Here is a 19,017-nt window from a genome sequence, read left to right on the forward strand (position 1 = left end):
GTATAATATTTCCTATGGTTGAAGAGGTATGACCCAGTATTGCTACACGCTACCATTGGTAGTCACCTGTATCCATTTAGCTTTTTTTTTTTTGTTTTTTGTTGTTTGGGTACCTAGAAGACATGTACATTTTTTATTTTTTTCCTTCCACACATGCTATCAAGCCCTCTTCTTTTGGTTAGGACTCCAATCATTCCTCCACTATTTAGTCCCTAGTGTAAGGATGAGAGCCAACAGGAGGGGCTGCCACTCAGTCATCTATGTAGGTGTTCGTAAAAAAATTGCAAGGGCATTTCTACAGACCCCATCCTAACCCTTGGGTGGTTGACATAGGCACTTCCAACACTACAAGAAACTTCTACACCTACCCTGTGAGTATGCATGCTTACACACACACACACATATATATATATATATATATATATATATATATATATATATATATATATATATATATATATATATATATATATATATATATGAATAAGGGCTACTATTATAGATTTGGAGGAGTGAATCTCACATGCTCTGGTCTTCATGTTGTTCATTATCTGCAAGTCTGTGCTTTCTGGTGGCAGAGTGGAAGATTGACACCACCTCTCCTCCCCTTAAGGTGGATAAGCTAGTGTTTGCTGCTCACTTCCATCTTCCCCTATCTGGGTCCAACAGTATCTAAGCCTTCTACTTGAACTTGATTTATCTGAGTTGTAGTCAGGGCTTGATCCATTTACACCACAGAGCCTAGCTTACATTCAACAATTTTTTAATTAAATTCTATGTGCATCAGAATCCTATTACTTTCATAGGCTTGGTGAACACCCTCAAGACTTAATGGCCATTGAGTTTGGTGTACTTAATCCCATGTTAGAACTTGGGGTTGACTAACTAGTCATTCAGTTCCTTCTTGAAGGTATGAGCTTAGTTTAATTTAGAGGAAGACTTTATTCCATATGTATGAAAGTCCTTGAGATATGAAGTTATCACATTTCACATTAGAATTTTGATCAGTTTTGTGAGGTTGAGTATTAATTTCACTAGGGGGTTGTTTTAAGCAGTGGGTTTTAAAACATAAGGGACCCTTAAATGTTCTATGTCAGGCGTACGTTTCAGTTAAGAAGATGAGATACCAAAAAGAAAGGCAGAGTTGCTAGTCTTTAGCCATAAGATAAGCCTTGAAACCCTTTGATTTTCTTTGAGAGGAATTTTTGTACCTACTCCGTTCACACCAGAAAATAATTTAAATAGGTTAGAGAATAGAATAAATTATTCCATAATTGGTCAGCTGAGAGTAGTGTAAAGTGGGGGCAGTTACTTTTTTCAGCATGGCTGTCAGTATGGTTTGCAGACAATAGTAGTTATGTGGGTATCTAATTAAAGGTTGTTACCTTCAAGGACCCCAAGGTCGTCTACTCTTTTGTCAACTTTTGTTCATTGCCCATTAATGGTATATAAAATTATGTTTTTGCTAGATGCTAAAATTCTGTATTTTTTAATATTAAAGGCAAAGCAATTTCAACTGCACAATTCATCTGTAATGTTAAGTGCTGTTTAAGGAAGGTGATATCAGTGAGGTTAAAAATAATTTTTCAAAGTTTAAAGTTCTTTGCATATTTGGGTTCAACGGCAGTCTTTTCTGCCTTCTTAGAAAAACATGCCAAAAAGTTGTAACCCCAGGAGAAAATCTTAAGGGACTTTCTACTGATGATGAGGGATGGTGAGGATAGGAGTCATTCTTTTATTACCTATTGTGTATTGCCATGTAGCTCATTGTGGACCCAAGTTATTACAGCTTCATTTACCTTCTGGTCCTTGGGTAAACATGCAATTCTTTTGTGAGGTATAGTGTCAAATGTTTTAGCTAGCTTTAGATAAACTGCATGGTTAGGTTAATCTTCATTCAGAGTAGCAGTCATACACACTCAAACTTATTGGTTAAACATGCAAGGTGTTCTTCTGACAAGCCTGTGCCGGGTAAGCTTGTGGAGAAAGTGTTTTCACCACATTTGTCTTAATAAGTTTCATAATTCTCTCTAATGCCATGCACAATATGCTTATAAGATTTATAGGTCTGTAGTTACTGTGATCTTTTGAAGGTTTTACCTTGAGAATTGGGACCACAGTAGCCTGCTTCCAAATATCAGGGGACAGTCATTTTTAAAGCTTTGTTAAGGATATGTATACGGGAGTATACAGGGATGTATTATTTGTATAAATTTGGCTTCCTGATATTTGATCTCATCACACTAGTATTTCTTACTTCACTGATTGCAGAGGAGATAATTTTGCAGCAGTTGTGGGTGTGTATGACCTGAACTGCCATCTGTACCTCTGTTAAGCATTATAACTTTGGTTTTTATTCCAGGTTTGGGTTGTTGCACCAGTTTCATCTTTCCATATGGTACAAGAGCTTAATATTTGATCTGATGTTGTCAGTTTACATTTTATCCTCACATGTGGGTTCAGATCCAAGCCCTTGTATCCGACTCTGCCGTTGTATTATCTCATAGCAACCAAAAAGCTTTCAAGCACCCTATCTTACCCATAATGCCTCTCTCCCTATCACCTCCATTCTCGTTTGCTGCTTTGCGAGAATGTGGTCATTCCTGACAGCTGTCGAGCAGTAAAGTTTTTTTCTGTATTGTATATTACCTTTCCTTCATAATTTTATAAAATCTTTGGCACTTTGTCCTTTTACAAGCTGTTATTCCTCTTTTCCGACTCTTCTCTGCGTTTTACTTAATTTTTGTACAGTAAAACTTTCCTCACTCCCTTCACTATTGTTATATTCTAAATAAAAAAAATAATTAATAATTAAAAAATTAGTAGTGTTTGTGTTTCTCCTTAATCGTTGAAAAGAAAATTTCTACTTGCCATCTCATTGTTGGTGTTGTGTTGTTTTTGTTTCTTGCCTTGATTAGCATGCTGTGCCCCTCATTTCAGAAGAAACAGACAAGCTGGCTTTAAAAAATGTTCAAAGTGTGGTCACAAAATTCCGATAAGTGACCTTCACAGTATGTGTGTTTACTGCCTTGATCCATCCCATCTCCCGGAGGACCGTGACATTTGCAAAGCATTTAATCACAGAGCTCTAGTGGAGCTTAAAAATAAATTGATTTTAAAAGGGATGTTGCCCTCCTCCTTTGGGGAGGCCATTTCTGGCACAGACAAAAAGAAATCTGAATCTTCCTTTAACTCTGGACGGTCCAGCCAAGCTTTCTTCCTGTCCTCCAGAGGCTCGAACAGAGGAAGGAAAAGGCTTTCGTCAGCTCCAAAGTTTTCAGTGGAGCTGACTCCAAAACTTGTAAAACACCCGGATCCAAATGTGGCTTCTTTGGATCCCACAACTTCAAGTACTTTTTCATCAGATCTGACAGCTTCAGATCTGAATCTCTCAGTAACTAAGGATAGGTCAGATCCATTGCTGTTAGATCCAATATGAAGTCCATTTAAGCCAATTTTGCCCAAGACTCTGTACTCCCCCTCAATAGATCCAGTACCAACCAGGGTTCCATCACCGTTCTTGGAGAGACCAAAGTCACTTGTTTGCTTCCTGGACTCACTCCACTAGACGCCTTACAGAAGATGATGTGGAGAGGATGGTCAGGAAGATCCTCTGGGCGCAAGGCATTGCAAGGCCCTCTACAGCTCCTACACCTAAGAATCAGGAGTTATGAATTTCATCATTCCCGCTTCATGAAAATTGACAGCATCAAATAAAATAGTTATGTACTCACCATATCCTTCCATCTGTGTTGCCCATTTTAATTTTTTCCTCAGAAACCCACCCACCATCCCCCTGACCCCTTCTGACTTCTGTATGTGCAAGTTGACTAGATTTCTTTATTGGCTATTATGAAAGACCTCCCTGGAAGTTTTGGAGTTGTTGGGTCCGATCTGCCTGATTCTGTTATTGCTGAAGTCAAGGATCCTGCCGTCCTCGGCACCAACTCCTGCTCTGAATTCCTCGGTCCAGTTGGAGCTGGGGAAATCTTGCGGTCGGATCTGAGATGGTGGGTTCGGCAATGAAGTCCCCCGCCCTCCTCATCTTGGAGTTTCAGCCCAGATCAATCTGTCCCCGACTTCAGCTTCAAAACTGCTGTCAGCTGAGATTGAGGGAGCCAAGACCAGAGGACACTGTCTTTCGGGTCAAGGTTCCTTCACTTCTCAGGGACAATCCGCTTTTGAGGCTCTGGAGAGAGCTGTGTCTGCTTTGCCAGTTCAGACAGAGTCTGCCCCATCATCCGCAGTCCTCTACCTTGCAGATCCTGCCCTACGTGCCTCAGCCAGACCTCCCACAGGGACCCCAGGTTCATAAGCCCCAGGCTACCCATCAGGGTTCCTCCTCCATCTCTAATACCTCCCTGGAATTCCTCACGGAGGAGGCTCCTCGGAAGAGGAGGTGAAAGAGGAAGCACCTGGACTCCATGGAATAGTCCATAACCGAAGACACAGACCTTGATGAAGGTGAGGGATCCCTTCAGTCACCCACTGACATTTCCTTCAGGGACATCCTTGAGCTCTTGAAGCAGAGGTGTGGCTGGAAGTCCAGCAATCCCCCGCATCTGAGGCGTCTGTGTACATGGTATTTTTTGGATCCTGCCCATCTACCTCCTTGGTGACCCACCCACTGATGAGCTCATCGAGTTGATCTCTCAGTGGACGTGGGATCTCTAGACTCCATTGAACCAACCCCCCGCAGACCAAATAAAATAATAGTACCTAAAGATGAGAAATTTTGGTCAAGAGGTGTTCCAGTGGATGCCATGGTTGCGACGGCAGACGCAAAGAAAGAACTTGCTGAGGAAAGTTCTACTATCCATCCCCCCTAATAAGGATTCTAGGATGATGGATAGATGTGGGAAGTGTGTGTTTTATTTATTGACCTTTGTCCTGAGGTTCCTGAATTATCTTTCTCATTTTACCAGACTGCAGAGGAATCTGATCAAGGAGCTGACAGATACCCTTTTAGGAGCCGTGTCTGAAGTGGTACAGGCTTCGGTTACCTCACAGCTGGCCACCCTACATTCCATTAGGCTCATTTCACATGCAGCTGATGGTGTGAGTAGAACTGCAGGTTCAGTTATTTATATGATGAGGTAGGCCTGGATGCGCTTGTGAGACTTCGCCGAGCCCTTTAAATCTTTGTTTGTCAATGTTCCATTTGACAGCACTTCCCTATGTGGCCCAAAGGTTGGAGATGCACTTTCCTGGTGCGAGAAAGATGGGTAGACCCTTTCTGTCATGGGTGTTCATTTTTCCACTCCCCAGAGACCATATTCAGAAATTCAGAGGAGCAGTGGAAAAATGTGGTTCAGAAAATCACAAGGGTCTTTTCTTCAAGCACGTGGTGAAAGTTCCCCCAGAGGCAGAGGAGGGAGCCATGCTGGAAGACACCGCCCTCATGGCAGGAGTGCTCAGCATCATCGAGGGTCCAAAGATGCATTTTTTAGGAAACCCTTCCAGCAGTCCTAAATGGAGACCCAATTGCTCTTCTCTGAAAGCACTCAGGTCGACTATCCGTGTGCCTTGAGAGCCTGGTTAAAAATAACAAACAGCAAATGGGTGCAGAAGATAATATCCAGAGGATACTATATTACCTTTTTCCTGTCCACTGCCCCAAAGCAAGAAGCTCCCCCGATGTTCCACCCAGTCAAAGGGAGAAAGCAGTCGTACAGATACAAAAGCTGCTAGACAAAAGAGTCATCCAAGAAAGTCCCACCTAACCAGAGAAGATCCACTACTTACTCAAGGTTCTTTTTGGTACCAAAAAAAACAGGGGGACTGGAGACCAATACTGGATCTCTGCAGATTAAACAAATCAGTCCAGTGGACCAAGTTCCGGATAGTCATGGTTCAGTCCATCCTTCTATTCTTGGGAAGAGACAATTGGATGTGCTATATAGATATTCAGGATGCGTGCTACCATATAAAGATAGACAGGCAATCCAGAAGTCATTTGCACTTCTGGCTGGGAGCCAGTCACTACCAGTTCATAGTACTGCTGTTTGGCCTCACTACAGTCCCCAGAGTATTCACCAAATGTATGGCAGTAGTAGCAGCTCACTTGAGACAGCAAGGATTCTAGGTGTTTCCATATCTAGACTGGTTGATGGCACCCGACCAGGCATCTGCTTCTGCAAGTAAAAGACACAGTTCTTCAAACTTGCTATTTGTTAGGTATCACAGTAAACTACAAAAAGTCATACCTAGACCCCCCCCCTCAAGAATTGGACTTTATAGGAACAAACATAAACACAATCGAAATGGTAGCACGCCTTCTGTCATCAAGAGTGGTGACTATAAGAGATCAAGTCAGAATGGTAGTACACAATTCAAGGGTATCTGCTCAAACAGTACTTCAGGCCTTGGGTTCTATGGCAGCAGCAATAATACTGGTTCCATTAGCGAGATTCCATGTGAGAGTATTACAATAGCTTCTCGCAGTACAGTGGTCCATCCTTCATCAACCATTGTCAACCACGATATCTCTGTCTTGGTGGATTCACTAAAAACAGCTCACTCAAGGTAGCTACAGTGACCATGAACGCTTCCCAGATTGGGGGGGGGGGCATTATCTGGGAAGAACAGTCCAAGGCACAGGGTCTACTCAAGAGGCCAGGTTGCGCATAAATGTCCTGGAGATGAGAGTGGTGCTACTAGCGTTGCAAGTCTTTCAGAATGCTTTTCCTTGTAGGATGATTGCGATTCAGTCAGACAAGTCGGTAGTCTGGTACATAAGCAAGAGGGAACCAGATCTTACCCCTTATGTCGAGAGGCGCTGAGAGTGTAGCAGTGGGCAATCTCGTCCAACCACTTTCTAGTAGCAATGCAGATTCTGGAAAAATCCAATGTGATAGCAGACAGGTTGAGCAGGTCTATTATTATGCCTCACAAGTGGCCTCTCAATCAGATAGTTGTGGAATATATATTCCACCAGTGGGGCCAGACTTTTGTCCTTTTTGCCTCCTCTCTGAAGAGCAAATGCAGCAGCTACTTTGCTCTGATCCCCCCAAGAGGGTAGTCCCCAAGGGATTCTGTCACTCAAGTTTGGCCTCCCAATCTGTTATATGCCTTCTCCAGCCCCATTAATCCCCAAATTTCTTCAGAAAGTGAACATGTGGAAGAGAGAAATCCTCATTGCTTCATTTTGGCCTTGACAAATCTGTTTTCCCTTTATTTGGCCTCAACTATGGAAAAAGCCATGAATTCTGGATCCAGTTCCAGACGTCCCGTCGCATCTGACAGGAATGCCTCATCCGAACACTTAGTCTCAAGCTAACAGCTTGGTATCTCCAATTCTGCTGATACCAGACAATTCTATACTCTTCCCCAGTATGCCATATCCTGTTATCCTCCCATAGATTGTCCACACGTAAGTTGTCTAACAGTAAATGGAGAAGAGTCGTACATTGGTCTCAACAGAACGATTAAATTTTCAGCTCCTATCCACACTATTCTAGAGTTTTTGACAAAGCTGTTTAATGAGGGAGCAGCTTATTCTACAATAAAAGAGCAGCTAGCTGCAATTTCACATTGGATTTGATAGTTCCTTCTTGGTATCACATAAGCTATGCACAGCTTTTTTGAGAGGAACTATCTTACTCAAGCCCTGTATAAGGATCCTTCACCATCTTGGGACTTAAATTTGATGCTACAAAAAATTATACAGCCTCCCTTTGAACCAGCGGCTACCTGTTAGCTTAAATTTCTCTCTTGGAAACCTATGTTCTTGGTAGTCATCACACCTGCAAGGAGAATTTCTGATATTCAGGCTTTGTCATCCCAACCCCCATATTTGATCTTTCACAGATAAGGGTCACTTTTCGTACTAATCCTTCATTCTTACCAAAGATAGTTTCAGAAATTATCAACCGATCCATTACTCCACCAGTTTTCTTCCCAAATTTCACTAATAAAACATGAATGTATGCTGCATTTACTAGATGTTCATAAGACAAATTTGTTTTTACCTTCACAGAACAAAGGACATGATAAAACAAAGTCAATTATTTGTTTCCTTCTCATAAAATAGATTGAGACTTCCAGTTACCAAGGTGACTCTAGCTAAATGGATTACAGACTGCATCTCGTATATTTACAAGAGTCAAGGTGTAGAGCTCCCAAAACCTGTTAGAGCTCACTCCACTAGAGCAGTAGCCACCTCTTCAGTTTTTCAGTATAGAGTGCCCATGGACGTGATTTATTCAGCAGTGAACTGGGTTACCCCTCATACTTTTATTACTCATTACAAGCAAGAGTTGATCTCTAAGGGTAGGGCCTCTTTTGGTTCAATGGTTCTGAAGAATATCCTTCCTTAAGGCCTACCAGGAAAAAAGGTAGCTGGAGACTTTGTCCCACATGTGAGGATAAAATGAAAATTGACAACATCAGATAAAATGGTTATGTACTCACCATAATGTTCCATCTGTGCTGTCCATTTTCATTTTTTCCTCAGAAGCCCACCCACCACCCCCTGACCTTTTCTTGGCTTCCATATGTGTAAGCTGACCCATATTTTTTTATTGGCTATTTTGAAAGCCAGAAATGGTCATACCCTTATTCAAGGTAATTTCCTAATCTATTATTTTCTATGATTATAAGCAAACAAGATCTGAGGTGATTGGGAGACAGGCATTATAGGTAAGGGAGGGTGCTCAAGAGCTTTTTGGTTGCCACAAGCTATTGCAGTGGCCAAGATGAATCCGAGGGCTCGGATCCGAACCCACATGTGAGGAAAACATGAAGATGGACAACACAGATGGAACATTATGCTGAGTACATAACTATTTTTTTGTTAGTAATGACTGTTCTGAAACTGAAAATGCTAAGTTAGTTGCATAGCACCTGCTATTATACCAAATTGTGTTGGATATGTCAGTCAGCAGGAACGCTGCCCTTCCTCTTTCCCCATTTTGAATTTATCAGAAGACTTTTGGTTTTTAGATAATTCCTGATGCTCTTCCTGATGTGTGATATTTTTCCATTGCTTTTTTTCCTGTTATATGTTTTGGGAATGAACTGAGTATTGAGAGGGGGGTCCACCTTGCCCCACTTATGGCAGTTTTATGATGCATTGAATGATATTGACTCTATGGACAGAAGGGACACCCTCCATCCACTTGTGAAGAAGCTGAACTGAAAGCTTTCATTGGTGGGTAGAAGAGAGCACTTCATCAAGATGATCCTACTGGCAAAGTTGCTGCAAGAGATCTGGAGTTAGAGTGGGTGTTATGTAACTAACCTTTCACTGCCTGTGAAAACAATTACCAGTTCTATTGTCTTTTCATGGGGCAAAGGTAGTACCTGATGGGTGCATGCTGTGTGGAATGGGGAGCTTCTTTGCACATTCTTGACTTTCTCATTTATTCTGCTGATGACGATGAACACTGAAAGGACAAAGCTTCTCCTCACCTTGTAGTGGCCCACAAGACCCTGAATACAGGTATTTTGAATCTTTTACTGTCCAGACATAATTCCTGTCTGAGGACTTTGGCTTCAGGCACAGTGGCAAGATAATTACCTCTACCTTAAAGCATATCTAGTGCAGTGTTTCCTATTCTGCCACATGTTTCCCTGGCAAATCCACAACAATTTACTGTTACTGTGAAACCTGTCACTTGGTCCATCTGCAAGGACAAGAGTGAGAGTTTCCATTTCAGTTGACATCCCTGTTTTATCTCATTTGTAAATATCCAAATTTGCCTTGACCTTGGGTGGCTGTTTCCTCTTAAAGCCTTACTTGCTCTACCCATATGGTTTATGATCCCCGTGAAAGGCAAGACTTCAGCCCAGACTATGGCACTGAAGTTGTACAGATTTCATCATAGTTCATGTGGGGGTATGAATTGGTGAGAGTGGGATTATGTACTTAACAAAATCACAGGAAGGCCATGTACAGCTCAAAGGAATCTTTTTAGCATGCACTGTATCCTAGTACTTTTAAAACCCAAGTGAAAAGGCAAAGAAGGAAGTACTAGAGTGTTTACCCACTATAGAAGTCCTTGAAAATTAGGTGCTAGTGTGAGCAGCTCTTGATTATATTGCTGTGGCTTATTTGTTCAGTTTTAAAGTTAACAAAAAGGTTTGGTATATGCAGTTTTAATCAGTTTCTCCTGTCTGTTCTTTTATCTTTACAGAGGGAGAGCATACTCGATGTAAAACAGTGCTTACATCCAAGGTTGGAGGACTGATGGCATTCGCCAAAAAGCGCAGTACTTGCATTGGGTGCAAAGCTGTATTAGATGAAGATGGTAAGATGAGGATGGTATTACAAAAAGTGAAGGGCATTTTCATAAAAGTAAAAGATTGGGACTACGCCTTGGGGAGGAGGGATGTACCACAGGTTTTGTTTTTTTTTCATTTGAGAAGGACATTACTGCAATCGTCTGACATAGATGGCAAAATGTACCTACCTGCATTATGCATCATATGGTCAGAAGACTGAAATTGGTGTACCTCAGAAGTAGTATTATTTTACCAATATCATAAGTACTGCAGAAGCCTATTTTATATAATAATCATAACAAATTCTTTTAATTTCAAAATACTTTTTGTACATAGAGCAGTACAAATAACATTAAGTGGAAATGGCAAGTTGAAAAGTATTTAAAACACAAAAACAAAGTTATCTTCAGGGAGGCCATTTGAGCTGTGAACCAAATTCTTGGTGGAATAGATGGGTCCCATAAGAAGACTTAAAACTAGAAATATAAAGTTCCACATTGTGAGGCCAAATAAGCAACAGATAACATGGCCATCTGTTCTAGATGGTATTTTAGGGACCCCTCAGAACCCTCTGATTTGAGGAGAATAAAGTTCTGCTGGCACACAGTGAACAGGAAAGTTTGACAACTACTTGTAGGATCACTCATTGCAGGGCATTGTAGGATGGAAGGCAAATTTTAAATCCTACCTCCAGAATATTGAGCACCACAGAAAAATCAGTAGCCGTGAAGTTAATTTATCTCTCTGGTATCTACCCACCCAGAAAGAGGAATGATGTGAAATGTTACACCAGCTTCAGTGTATGGCTGCACTTTCCAGTGTGCCCTAAGTAAAGAGTGATGCAGTGGTCCAAGTGCAAAGCTTCCAAAGTGTCCACCCACTTGGAAGAAATCAGTAGATATGAGTAGATGAGTGATTAAAATGCTTTTACTATGTTAAAAACCTGCTGAGATAGCAAAAGGTTGTACATTGATTATCACACCTAGATGGTCCCCTGACTTAAAGCCAAGGTGACCTGGATTTGAATAACATACCAAGTACCTGAGTATTTTGCTGGGGGGTAGAAAAGAGGCAGTTTTATCTTCCCCCACCTGTCCCAGGGGAGGGGTGGTATTTCTAGCACCGGCTATAGCCCACAATGAAGATTCTACCCTGTGGCTGTGCTGCACCAACAGGGATGTGTGGCAGCTAATCACCCATGGCCTTGTCTACAGTGATGTTATCGCATATCAAATGTGGTATACGAATAAGGGTAGGGCATAACAAAGTCTGAACCACATAAGGATGATGGCTCACCTCAGCCTGACATTCACTCATCTGAATGTGGCTGCAGACAGCCAGTGTGGAAACAAATGGGTCAGAAAGACAAGTTGGGGACTTGATGGCCTCTACAGTGAGTTGCCAATATGTATATAAACAAGTGAAAATTCTTCACAGGATCCAACGGCCTAAAATCTGCTTCATCCAGACTTTTGCTAAAGGTAGAAGAGGACTATAAGGAGACAGTACAGAAGTACAAGAACATTGTTAATGTTTATTATATTTAATAGCATTCTTGAAACCTTATATGTTGCCCTTATAACTTTGCCTCCAGTCTGAAGAAATTGTTTGTGGTGCCTGAAACACTGGTCGCTATGGTACAGAAGATGAAAAACTAAGTAATCAAGGCACAGATAAAAACTCATTCCCTAGATTTATAGAATGTAAAATTCTGTTTTTGTATTTCACCAGGAAATTATGGATTCTGGAGGAATACTGGAACCAGTCAGTTTGTTCAAGTTCCCTAAATGGAATTGGACATCACATTGATAGAAATGAGTTCAGTTGCAGCATTGCTGCCTGTTTATGTTTCTGGCAGTTTAGAGCTAACAGATAAGGCTTTGAGCTGCTAATGAAGTCTTTCTGTAGATTTGAGTTTGATTCATGCAGTCTCCAGTTGTAAAACTGTGAATCTTCGCAACTTAGTTTTCTTCTGTCAAACTTTTTTATTATAATGTACAATTGTTTGCATTATTGAGTCTTTTTGACACATATTTGTATTCTTGTGATATCTTCTTAATTGTTTGAATTCTTTTTGCTACTATTGTGCCCGAGTCATTACTGACAGGGGTCCCAGGACCATGCACTCACCCAGTTAACAAATCAGTCAGTCAATGAATAGGTAAAATACAGTCATTCATTCAGACAGTCAGTCACCTAGTACAAGGACATTTGTGCCTAATAGGCTTTCCCAGGAAAGCAAATAAAAAACTGTGGTTGTGCATCTAAGCTTGAAAAGAGCATATGAGTGCAGTGATTTCTGATCATTGTGATATTAGGGGCATGTAAAACTGGACTGAGTTTTACAGCAAACTATTTTATATGTGAGTTACTTTAATAAGGAAGTTTTCCTGTTATGCAGATTACATAAAGCAAGAAGAAGAAACCTAATTTGTGATGTGACAATCAAGCTTATTCACAAAGGATGGCTTGCATTTCTCTCTGCATGGCTTCTGTGTACTGGCTAAAGCCTTTGCTGCCCTGATAGTTCTTTTTTTTATGCAGAGAATAGCTGCTGGACATCCCAGCATAACAAATAAAAGTACAGAAAACACAAAGGCACTGGAACACAAATGTGATGTAATGCTTTTTATTGGACCAACACAGATGTTGCAGTTACCAAAGCTGGCATGAGTCCTATGTCGGGACAGAAAATGTTGCATCATGTCCGTGCTCCAGTGTGCTTTTTCTTTTAGTAGACCAACACAGCATTTCTTAATTTTTTTTTCATTATGGCTGAAACCATAATTTGACATATGCTTTAGCAGTTGCATAACATCAAGAGAAAAATACAGCTAATTGAAATTCCTTGTGACTACATCAAGTTAGTTGTTCTTAGTGCCAGTAGTCTTTAACAAATTGCCAGATACTGAGGCTTTCATTCAACTTGAACACATCCATGTGTGCACTGTAACTGAAACGTGGTCTCATTGTAGAGGGTAGCACTCCCTCCATACGTGCGTTGTTCCAGTGTGTTTTTTCTTTTAGTAGACCAACACAGCATTTCTTAATTTTTTTTTCATTATGGCTGAAACCATAATTTGACATATGCTTTAGCAGTTGCATAACATCAAGAGAAAAATACAGCTAATTGAAATTCCTTGTGACTACATCAAGTTAGTTCTTCTCAGTGCCAGTAGTCTTTAACAAATTGCCAGATACTGAGGCTTTCATTCAACTTGAACACATCCATGTGTGCACTGTAACTGAAACATGGTCTCATTGTAGAGGGTAGCACTCCCTCCATACGTGCGTTGTGGGCATACCCTCCATTCATGCCCAAGGTGAACTGTGTTAATGTTTCTATATATGTAAGGGACCATATTATTACCTCAAGTCAGATTCTCAGAGACCCACAAACAGAGCTCATTAAGCTCCAACTTACCTTGAACAAAACGAATCATCAGTTTGTAGCCTGTTATAGGACACCATCCATGTCACCAGAGGACCATAAAAGATTCCTTAGACAGAACTACCCACATTAAAAAAATTCCATTATTATCGACTGTTTCCACTATCCTTTGATAAACTGATACACCTTCACCACTGCCTTCTCCTGTCCAACATTCCCCCATATATGCCACTCCTTCAGTATTTCCATTCCTGGTTAAATCTCACCACAAGCTTGTTATTTTTTCATTTAAATTCTCAAACATCCCCGATAACCTCACGTCTGATTTTAAGGATTTCAGCTGTACAAACATTCATAAATTCTATGATGAACTTTCAGTAGTAGCACCAGTTCCAATATAGTCCAAGCTGCTACTTATCCAACAGAGTTCTGTTCCCACCTAAGTGCTTAGACTTGGTTATCCCCTCCAGAACCAAATATAATGGAAAATTTAAGAAAAAAACTACATATTTGGTGGTCCTCCAGTATAAGTAAGGTGTATAGGAAAAACAAAAACACTTCTAAAATTGTGTAAGAAATCCAAATTGTCTCATATCAAAACATGTGCTAAAAAGCTGCCATCAGGAAGACTAAAGCCAAACAGTAGCATTCAAGGCCAAAGATAAGTAGAAATCCTTCTTTAGTTGCATTAGAAAATTAAGAAATAACACCCAGCAGTGTACTGAACTGATCAAAAATAGTTTCACTGACTGATCAGAAAAGCATGCATCTGTAAAATATCAGCAGATAGATTCAATGGAAACTTTACCCCAGAAATGGTCATTGAAGTTCTGCAAATTTCTGAATCTGTCATACCCCTTAAGATAATAAAGGAACACAATCCTAACTGTGCTCTCTAAAATAAAAAATACCGCTACTACTGTGAGTCCAGGTAACTTACCGAATGCCTTATAAACAACACCAGACATGTCTTGGTGGAATCCCTCCTGACCTTGTTTAACTTAAGCTTAGTACCAGGGTACATTCCAGAAGCATGGAGAACTATTGTTCTGAGGCCCCTAAGCAGTTTGGTTTTGTCTACTAAATGTAGTAAACAATTTTGAGAAACTCACTGGGGCAGTAGATAATGGTCATTCTGTCTATATCCCCATTGTCTTATCTGAGGACAACATTGAAACATGTCAGTAAGGGATTTGAGTACTACTAGAAAATGTGAAGCAAAGTATGAACTTGAGGTCACTACAGATACCAAAAGAAATTACAAATCTTTCTTCAGTTATGTCAGGAAATTAAGGAATAATGTCAAACAATACAATGAACTCTCTTATATCATCACATAATGGTTAAGTCCCCCCATGCACAAGGTACAGCATTCAGTCCTGACCTACAGACAATGCCTGTATGGAGTTTACATGTTTTTCCTGTGTCTCTGTGGGATTCCTCTCACCATTTAAAGGTATACTGAGCATTACCACCTGAAGCTCACCCAGGAATAGAGTTGCAGGCAGCAGCACAGTCTCTAGATGGTGCCTTTCGGGAGAAGAGTGGTATTAGATCAACTGTGGTGCACAGTATCTTCTAGATAGGAGAAAACTGATCACAGACTATGAGCTGTGTCAGGGCTAGCCACTTGACAGTTTAAAATTGTCTGTAAGTGATCGGGTCATATTGACTAATGTAGCCAAAAATGGGCATGGGTACTTCCCAATGATAAGTAGGTTGAGGTCCTGGCCTACTCTTACTGATGCTATGGTCCCAAGCTAAGAGTGTGAGTGGGTCTGTGTACTCCTGTTGGCCAGTATATTATTGCCATAAAGCCCAGCAGCTCTGGATCAGTCATCTGCTGTCTGTCTGGCTAGTGTCAAGTTGCCCATCTTGGGCTTCCTGGGATAGTTCTGTTGAGTAAAAGCTGGATGTAAAACCAATCATCCTGCTAAACATAACCTAAGGGTTGCTGTACTCAGTAAAGGTTCACTGATAGAACAGAGCTTGAAAGTGGATGAGATGATAGTAAGAAGGAAGCTGGGCATCCGCTGTATCCAGGAAACAAGATGGAAGAGCAGTGTAGCAAAGCCACTTAGTTTGGGATCCAGAGTTTACTGTTCAGGAGGAGGACAGACTAGAAATGGTGTGGGAGCTGTGTTGAGGGAGAGGCATCAAAAATAGTGACAGGCTCATGGCAATAGTACTTACTCCAGTGTAAGGATAGGACAGTTCATAGGTAGGTACTAGGCTATTGGCCCTAGGGCCTATATAAGCCTAGCCAAAAAGGTACCTTGGCTTTCGCTACCCAAGAAAATTATTTTCCTGTGCCCCTATCAAGCAGAGCCACAGAAGTGATCCCCATGGTGAATTTCCTATATCCCATCCAATCATCAAGATTTTTCTTGAAGAGTGCTAATGAGGAGCTCTGTTTGACATAGATAGGTAGTCTGTTCCAGAGTATGGGAAGTCTCTGGGACAGGAATCTATCCCTCCAGCATGTTCTGTTTATTGTGGTGACAAGGTTTAGGACCCTACAGCGTGTAGCTCAGAGGGATTAGGATTTCTTTAAGTGGAGCATGTCTAGCAGCTCTGGGTTTGACATAGCTTTGTATGTTAGGCAGAGATCGCCTCTGAGTAGGCGATATGTGACTGAGTAAAGCTTGAGTTTTTTGAGACTGTCTTTGTAGGGCATCTCTTTGAGGCCAGTAATCCTCTTTGTGAGGTATTTCTGTGCCCCCTCCAGTTGTAGATGTCTTGTGAGGTACATACCAAAAGGGGCGCTGTACTCTATAATGGGTCTAATGAGTGATGAGTAGAGGGGAACAATGACCTCTTTTTTTCTGGATAAGAAACCTTTTGTGATGAGGTGTGCCATGTAGAAGGATTTCCTGACCACTGTGGCGATGTGATTATCAAAGGAGAGACTACTGTCCACCGATGTCCCAAGGTCTATTATCACACTTTTGGTGTTAAGTAGACTACCACCTATGTGGTAGTTCATGGGTACAGAGTTTTTTCCAAAGAAGATGACAATGCACTTTTTGGCATTGAGCTTCAGGTCATGACTTTGACACCAGGCATCTGTCTCAGTGAGGCCCTTTTGTAGGATGTCCACATCGTTAGGAGTTTTGATTATGGCTCCCAGTTTGCAGTTATCTGCAAACTTCATTACCCAAAGACCTTCTGTGTTAGCCTGTACTTCAGAGAAGTAGATACCAAACAGGAGAGGACCCGGGACTGAACCCTGTGGTACTCCACTTGTCACTAGTCTGAAGTCGGATTTGGAGTCTGCTACTTTCACAGTGTGGGTTCTGTCTGTAAGCCAGTTGGCAACCCATCTCGCGACATATAGGGATTTATACCTAGCTTAGTGAGTTTATCTATAATTCCAGAGTGGGGGATGGTATTGAAAGCCTTGGCGAGATCTAGATAGGCTGTGTGAACCACCTTACCCTCATTTATGGCTTTGGTGACTGCTTCAAAGAAGTCTATCAGGTTTAGGAGACATGATCTGCCTTTTACAAACCCAAACTGGGTGGGATCCAGAGTTTGGAAATTACCAATGTCTTTGTTTATGAGTTCCATGATGATACGTTCCATGGCCTTGCAGACCATGCTCATTAGGCTAAGTAGTTACCGGGGTCCGTCGTGGCTCCCCCTTTGTGGAGTGGATAACCGTCGTGGTGCACCATTTATCTTGTGTCCCACAGCAAGATTGTGACAGCAAGGAAAAGAGTGAATTTAGGCAGTAGTTGCCTGGACCTACTAGATAAAGCACATCAGTTGGTATAGCTAATGGGGTACCTGATGCACATATTGGGGCAGACACAACAGGATATGAGAACTGCCTTGGTCCACATGGGTGGGGCAACTGGAATAAAGTAGAGGCCATTCTAGATAGCTGTCTGTCAAATGGCTGGATGGTGGCCAACACATGTTTCCATAAAACAATCATAAGTATGGGCAACATTGAACTCCGGTAGACTTCCTCTTAGTAAGGAGAGGGCACTGTGGTAGAGTCAGTGATTACAAAGTCATCCCCAGTGAAACAGTTAGCCGACTGCATAAACCACTGGTTTCCATAATCAGCAGCAAGCTGTGGTCAGAGAATGTTGTAAGGTCAACAGAGACCAACTAGGTTGAAGGTCTGGAAGCTCAATGGACAGAAAGCATAAGAGTTCGATGAATTACTCTGGGCTCTCGCACTCAGGAAGAAGTGTAAATAGGCAGGGTTGAAGAAGAATGACAGGACCTGAAAACAGCATGTGTGCAGACTATAGAAGAGATATGCAGCCAAACCAAGTATGGAGGTAAGGTACATAAGGAAAGCTTATGGTGGAAATCATCAAAAAAAAAGGAGTAGGAGATAGAAAAGATGGACCAGGCTAAGATGGAATACTGATTGGCTAACATAAGCCAACAAAGCATCTGCAAAAGCAAAGTATAAAGCATTAAAGGCACTTTACCAGCTTCTGGAAAGACGCTTGGTAGATGACAGAAAGAAACTCTGTCAGGTTGCAAGGCAAAGACAGAAAAAGAAAATAGACATCCGAATCCTTCATAAGTGATGCCAGCAACAACCTGCTCACCAGTCTACAGGACATCAGAGGCAAATGAAAGGAGTATATCCAGCTGATTCAGAATTAAGAACCCCCCCGAAGCTTTAGTACCCCAGACACAGCCTATAATTAAAGAGGAGGAGAAGCCCACCGTAGAATATGTAAGAATAGCACTAAAGAAAATTAAGTTGAAGAAAGCAGCAGACTCAGATGAGGCAACTGCAGATATGATCAAGATGTTAGGCAAGTTAAGTGAGAAATGGCTCCTGAGGGTACTCATAGCAGTATGTAGAGAAATGTGTATCCCAGATGGCTCGAGAATAAGTAGATTAGTGCAAGTGAAGGAGAACAAAGCAGACATTCATAACTGTGGACAGTATAGAAGTATCAAACTCCCATCAAGCTGCATGAAAGTTCTGTAGAGACAGCGAGACTGATAAAAGAATACGCACAGTAGTAGAAATTAAGATGGGAGATGAGTGGTTTTGATTCAAATCATGATGGAGCACAACCAATACAATGTTTGCAGTGTGTTGTATAGTTGATAAGAAGCTAGAGATGAAGTGTGTCCAAGTGGGTATTCCTAGACTTGATGAAAGTATATGGCAAGGTCCCAAGAAATATGATTTGGGCAGTCCTGCCATAGTTCAAAGTCACAGAAACATTGGTAGAATTTAGTGAGGGGCTGTGTACAAGGACTACTGACACAAATATGAAGAGTGCTTGGAATCTGAGAGGGTTTCCCAATAGGAGTAGGTGTGCATTATGGTTCCAGTTAAAGCCCGCCTGTTCAAACTGGTGATGGACTTCATTGGCAGACAGGTCTAAGGGGACATATTAATAAAATTGCTGCATGCC

General features: G+C 41.4%; 1 protein-coding gene across 1 annotated transcript in view; it reads left to right on the plus strand.

Annotated features, from left to right (window-relative positions):
• Positions 1-19,017, plus strand: part of POLD1 (DNA polymerase delta 1, catalytic subunit) — a gene marked incomplete in the record, with an annotated part of 1,583,142 nt that overhangs the window by 1,166,340 nt on the left and 397,785 nt on the right. Inside the window, 1 exon segment of the mRNA XM_044059378.1 lies at positions 10,137-10,250. Within this exon segment, the coding sequence (XP_043915313.1) occupies positions 10,137-10,250 (114 nt within the window).

The sequence above is a fragment of the Protopterus annectens genome, chromosome 17.part0, assembly GCF_019279795.1.
Source record: "Protopterus annectens isolate FY-2018-M chromosome 17.part0, PAN1.0, whole genome shotgun sequence".
NCBI classification, from domain to species: Eukaryota; Metazoa; Chordata; order Ceratodontiformes; family Protopteridae; genus Protopterus; species Protopterus annectens.